This window comes from Gopherus flavomarginatus, chromosome 2 (assembly GCF_025201925.1).
Source record: "Gopherus flavomarginatus isolate rGopFla2 chromosome 2, rGopFla2.mat.asm, whole genome shotgun sequence".
Taxonomy (NCBI): Eukaryota; Metazoa; Chordata; order Testudines; family Testudinidae; genus Gopherus; species Gopherus flavomarginatus.
The window spans coordinates 196053467-196059466 of NC_066618.1; the positions used below are offsets into that span (position 1 = coordinate 196053467).

Here is a 6000-nt window from a genome sequence, read left to right on the forward strand (position 1 = left end):
GCCTTGCCAGTGTGGATGGGGAGTAAGTTACAGCGCTGGAAAGCCACCACCAGCACTGTAACTCTCAAGTGTAGCCAAGGCCTAAGACTGCAAGCAAAACATGTAAGGGCATGCAATGTGGACACGTAACCTTGGAGTTCATCAGTAACTTTCCATACACGGGGCTGTGGGTTTTGTTTGGGACAGTAAATTTCCACACATATGGTAGAGGATATAAAAGACACCAGAGATCTCCATTTTGCCTCATTCTTGCTCCAATTCTCTGGACTGTGGATTTACAACTAAAAGGAGCATTTTCCTGCTTGCAGGTTGCCCTAGAGCTGCAGACTCTGAAAGCTCAGGCTTCTTAGGAGCCATACAGGCGAGTTGGCTGCAAATCTCCTTAGGTTCTTTCAGAGCTTCACTGAAATCAAACCTGGTTTCTGTCCAAGTCCCATCAAAATCAAACCAATTTCAACTACAGACCCCTCTCCCCCCCAGGGTTGCGCAAACCCGACTTACACAAATCTGCACTTACGGAAAAAGTTACGTAAGCTAGAAATAGTTTTTTGTTTTTGTTTTTGCATAATGGTCGGGTATACGTTTCCGACTTACGCAAAATTCGAGTTAGGCAAGGCGTTCCAATAATCAAATTCCATTGAAAAAATATTTTGTCACAATTTTTCTAACAAGCTCTAGTTAATTTCCTTTTCTCTGCATAAATCTGCCAGTTATTCCATACTTCACTCAAAGTTATACAGTAGATGCCACTTACTAGCAACTTCTTGGTTCCAAGCAAAAATTTGCTATTATCTAAAGCTGTCAACAAACAAAAGGCCCATGCCTGAAACAGCCAAGGGGGAAAGCCCCTCAGCCAGGGACCCGCGACCCACACAGGAGGTAACTGGGAACTCCAGCTGAAGTCTTGGTGCTGAAGGCTCGTAAGGGAGGCTGTGGGCAGGACAAAAGCAGAAAAGGTAGTATTGAGCACCTCTGGAGTTGCACAGTACCTCTCCCTACACTCTCCGAGCTGCAGCCTACCCTGGCACCAGGGACTCGGGCTTGGCACAGCCCAGTGCTTCCTTCTCTGCCTGCAGCCCCACAAACCGGTAGCCAAGGTTTTCCACAGGGAGCAGGGACACTAGGTTATCAAAAAGTTATCAACAAGCAGCGTGATAGTTGCTAATATATGAATGCAATGAACATTAAAGTCTATGGGATGGGTCCTTGACCAAAAAAATTGCTAATAACCAACAGTTATCAGATCAGCTAATAACCAGCATCCGTTGTATTACATGGTTTAATTTACACTTTAAAAATGCTAAGTTTCAGTTACAACTTTTTCTTGAGAAATATTGGTATATAGTTTTTTTTTATTATAATTATTTTTAAACTACATACAACAACCTGTAGTTAACTGTCCTCAGCACATCACGTTATACCTAAGTAATGTATGGGTCTGAGATCAAAGTATGACTTAAATGTTATTGGATATACTTTTATCATATCAAGGCTGAAGGTCAGAATTTTCATATAGTTTGAATGTCTTTGTTTTGATCAGCTTGCATCATAAACTTGATATTGTAACATTTATACCCATTTAGGTTACCATTATTCAAAAACTTTGTGCATACATTTTAAACGTATAAAGTACATGCACTGAAACTCATACAAATCCATACAAAAGCTATTTACTGCACATGCACAGAAAACACACAGAGATAAATGCTCTGTTATCAAAACACCAAAAGCAATTGTTACAAAACTGACTGCTGATCTGTATTAAAAACAAAACTGTTTGGGTGTAATTTTTTATTCTTGCATAACTTAGTTTAAAAGCAGTAGAAATCATCTCTTTAGGAAAAAAAAGGTCTGAGCATAACATTTGTTAGTACATATCTCCTGTTTCACAGCACATCATCACTGTAATTCCCTGCAAGCCTAAATCCTAACCCTGCAAGGAGGATCACATAGATTCTGCCTTGCAGAAATGGAATCTGGGACCCAAATCTGCAAAAGTGCATTTAATTTTTCCATATAAGTAGTTCCATTTAGCTCAATGTGACTATTCATGTAAAGTTACGCATGTAAGCATTTGCAGGACCAGACCCATGGTTCTGATAAATTATTCCAATTAACTAACTACAGTACAAAAATAAAGGATATGCTATATGAATTATAGTTCCTATAGAATTTCCTTGCCCAAAAAACCTAAACCACACCAATTCTCATATTAGTTAAGTAATCATTCAACTGCTATAGAAATTTTTTATACTCAACTTTCAACATCATAATATGCATCTGAACTCCGGCTAGAAAGAACACACGATACATGCTCACCCTCTATTACCAAATATTGCACTTTATTTTATTTTTAAGCCTGCATAATATTTCAACTAAGTTAAGAGTTTAATTTAGAAAGCGGGGAGAGGGAAAGATTCAAGTATTGTGGAAGGCCCTGGTATAGGAGAGTCCTTACACATGCAGTTTAAGTCTTTGCAGGATCAGGACCTAAGATACTACTGCAAAATTTTCTCAGTTCCCCTTTAAAAAAAAATCAATATTAAATAATATTTTCTAAAACAATGATTTTTAAATATCTAACAAAAATATAATAAAATATTTAATTGTAGGCGTAAGAACTTTTAAGGGAGTTTACAAAATTAATTCAAGGTTATCCTGCAAAATAATAAACATTTAGCCTACCTCCTGAGAGAAAGAAACAAAAAAAATTCAGTTGCTGGATAAGAGAGAGTGCTGTTGAATGTCTGTACATCAAAGGATGAACTCCCTATGAACTATTCTATGAGAGGGACTCTTTTATGCTGTTACTCACAGGTGCCTGAAATCTAATCCAACACTTTGAAAGTGAGTTGAGGCACAGACCTACCTGAGCATCTGTGCTAGTTTTTTGGGTGTTATGATCATGCTTTCCCTCTCTGGCTTCTGTGAGAAATACCCAGATTAAAAGGAAAATTGACCACACAAAAGAAAACAGGGACATTGACTATAAGTGCTATCAAATGCACAAAGCCAACTACCTGGAAAAAAAATCTGGTGTGGTCTAGTTCCACGATAAATAATCATAAAGGGCTAGAAAGTAACAAGAGCTGGTAAAAAGCTTTTAGGCAGAAAAGTGTGGCTCATATTGTTTGTTTCCTTATGTACAACACACGTGGAATGACTAGAAACTTTCTTAAAAGTTATTCCTTGCAAGGAGAGCCCGAGGTCTAAGCCCGCATTGTACGGCTGCCTCTGTCGTGTATTTCAAGTCTGTATTTGTTCAGTTTGCGGGGGTGGGGAAAGAGCCTCATCTCCAAACTATCCCCGATCAGGTTCCTGCTCCGCTCGCCGCCCAGCCGGGCGCTGCAGAGCCCGGGCACCATCGAACCACGCACCCGCCGGGGAGGCTACACGCCTCGTCTCGCTCTCCTGTTCGGGCACCGGGGCACCAACCCCCGAACCCCGTTTAAAAGCCGCCCAGAAGCTCCCCTCCCCCGCGCGAGTGAACAGACACGGGCCCCGCGAAAGGAACAAACGCCGTCCCAGCTCCCGGGCGCGCTGGCTCCCGCCTCACTCCGGCGGCCGCGCCGCTGCTACTGAACGAAGCAGGAACAGCGCAGGGCCGCCGGGCCGGGATCTGCCCGCTCAGTATCATTCCGCAGGGCCTAGCTCCCCCTCCCCCCACACACAATAGACCCGGCCTCCCTCCCCCCCCATATCCGGGGACTATATGCGGGAGCCGGCGGAGGCTTTTCGCCACCCCTAGGGGCCCAGTCTTGAACCCCAGGGCGCGTATCAAGCGTGTCCGGCCGCGCTAGTTACCTGACTCCGCACCGGCCTTGCTGTCCTCCCTGCTGGGTTTGGAAGGCCGCCCCCTCGGCATGGCTGCCCCCTCCCCCCGCACGCGCGTGCGCGCGCACTCGCTCCCCACCACACTGCAACGGCGGTGGCGGAGGAAGAGGCAGTTGAGAGGGTGGGGCAGGCGATGAAAGAATGTACCGGCCCTATACACAGAGATTGAGGAACTGTACGGAGATGCGCGAGACAAGTGAAACGCGCACGCGCGTGAACGGCGAGCGTGGGGAGCGAGGGAAATGCGCACAGCAAAGGCGCTTGCGCTTTACCCGCGCGAACGCAAAAGGTCTGAGGTCGCGAGGGAAAGAAAAGTGATTCTAGTGAAGGGCGGCGGCGCATGCGCCCTACCAGGGGGGAGTTATGCGCGTGCACTCGCGAGCGGAGGGAGGGAGAGCTGAACGATGACGGATGGCCTTGCCTCTGTGACATCCGGGTACTGTGGAATTCTGAGAGCGGAGCGGAGTTCTAATCGCCAAGCTACAGCTGCTGGGTAGGGGCGGAGAGCCTGAGCCCCCGCGCCTGCAGAAGGGGAGTAGCAGCCGTGGCACACACACGTTATCCTGCCTTCGCTCCCCTTTGAGGCAGGCTCTGGAAGTCATGACACTAGAGTAGCCAGTTTGGGTTGGCCATGTTGCTGGAGTTTCCTCGCGGTACAGTGTCTTTAAAAAGAATAATCTTTAATTCCTGGAGACTCCAGGACAAAATCCTTGAGGGTTGGTTAGCAACCTACGATGACACTAGTATTGCCACACATTAGCCTGAGTCAGGCCCTCTTCCCCTCCCCATCACAAGTGGCTTAAAAGCAAGGTGTGTTTATCCAGCAACGTTGGGCTCTTTTTCTTTGCCATCTGGGGTCTGAGAGCCTTTAAGGGGTGTGCACATGCTTCAGTTTTTCTCCACAGCCCTAACAATTAGAAACAATTTAAAAAAAATGAAAACAGTCTCCCCATAATCCCTTGTCTGCAGGAGTTGGGGCTTTAAGAAACATCAGTACAGGGTGAGGCTCACTCAGAAATCAAGTGGGCTGGCATCCCTTCAGTGTTCGGCTATTGATTTCTGATCTTCAAATTCAGCAAGAAGTTGCCCCTGAAACACACACATGCAACTGCAGTGCACTTTGAACTTCTGAGGGGAGAAGGGTATAAAATGTACTCACAAGCACTGGAGTCTGCCTGTGCCTCAGTGATGAGAGGGACATGCTCCCTTTTCTGCCTCTAAAATCACAGCGTAGGGTTGCCAATTTTGGTTAGATGTATTCCTGGAAATTTCATCACATGACAATCTTTAATTAAAAGATTAATCTTTAATTCCTGGGGATTCCGGGACAATCCTGGAGGGTTGGCAATTCTACTCCCATACTAGTTCCACTCTGAAAATATTCTCCCCACTACCTCCCTGTCTCACAATGCTGCCCTAAATCATATACCCCTGCTCACATATGGAATCCAGCAAGCATGAGGTGCTTTCATGAGGTGCCCTTGAGATCAGACAGGACCATTAGATCATCTTGTCTGATTTTTTGTCTAATACAAGCCATAGAATTTCACCCAGCTACCCCAGCACTGAGAGCTCAGCATTTGATTAAAGCATACTTTCCAGAGAGGCCTTGCTGGAGACCTCCCCTCCCCCATCTCTTGGTAGTGGGTTTCAATAGTTATTCACCTTCCCTATTAAAAATGTCTGCCTTATTTCTCATTTGAATTTGTTCAGCTTCTAACCTTTGGCTTTTGTTATGCCTTTCTCCATTAGATTAAAGAGCCCTTGAGTATCCAGACTAAAGGTGTATACTGTAATCAAGTTGCTTCTCAGTCTCCTTTTTGATAAACAGCTGGACTTCCTTAAGTTTTACTGTATGCCATTTTCTCTAGCCTTCAAATAATCGCAGGCTTTTTTCTGTACCCTGTCTAATTTTTAACATCCTTTTTCAATTGTGAACACCAGAAGTGTATGCAGTATTCAGTACCAGTCTCACCATTCCATATATAGTGATAAATCCACCTCCCTACTAATCACTAATTTTCATACATCCAAGGACTGCATTAGCCCTTTTTGCTATTCCATCACACAAGGAGCTCATTTTTAGTGTCCTGCATGGATACAAAATTTGTGTCTGCATGCGATCTGCAAACATGGTCCGCGGATGCGGAAAGCAGATATCCACAG

At 44.9% G+C, this 6000-nt stretch overlaps 1 protein-coding gene across 4 annotated transcripts in view; it reads right to left on the reverse strand.

The window, feature by feature from the left end:
- The window catches only part of ZNF236 (zinc finger protein 236), a 192479-nt gene extending 188510 nt beyond the window's left edge, over window positions 1-3969 (reverse strand). For 2 of the 4 annotated variants that reach the window (XM_050941767.1, XM_050941766.1), the window contains exons 1-2: window positions 3805-3829; window positions 755-930 (exon numbers count right to left, since the gene is read on the reverse strand). Coding sequence is in view for 2 of the 4 variants with exons in the window: in XM_050941761.1 (XP_050797718.1) it covers window positions 3805-3865 (61 nt within the window). In the remaining 2 variants the exon portion in view is untranslated. Of the gene's footprint in view, window positions 1-754; window positions 931-3804 lie in introns of all 4 variants that reach the window. The other 2 variants (XM_050941761.1, XM_050941762.1) reach the window with 2 other exon arrangements.
- Window positions 3970-6000: the final 2031 nt, after the last annotated feature.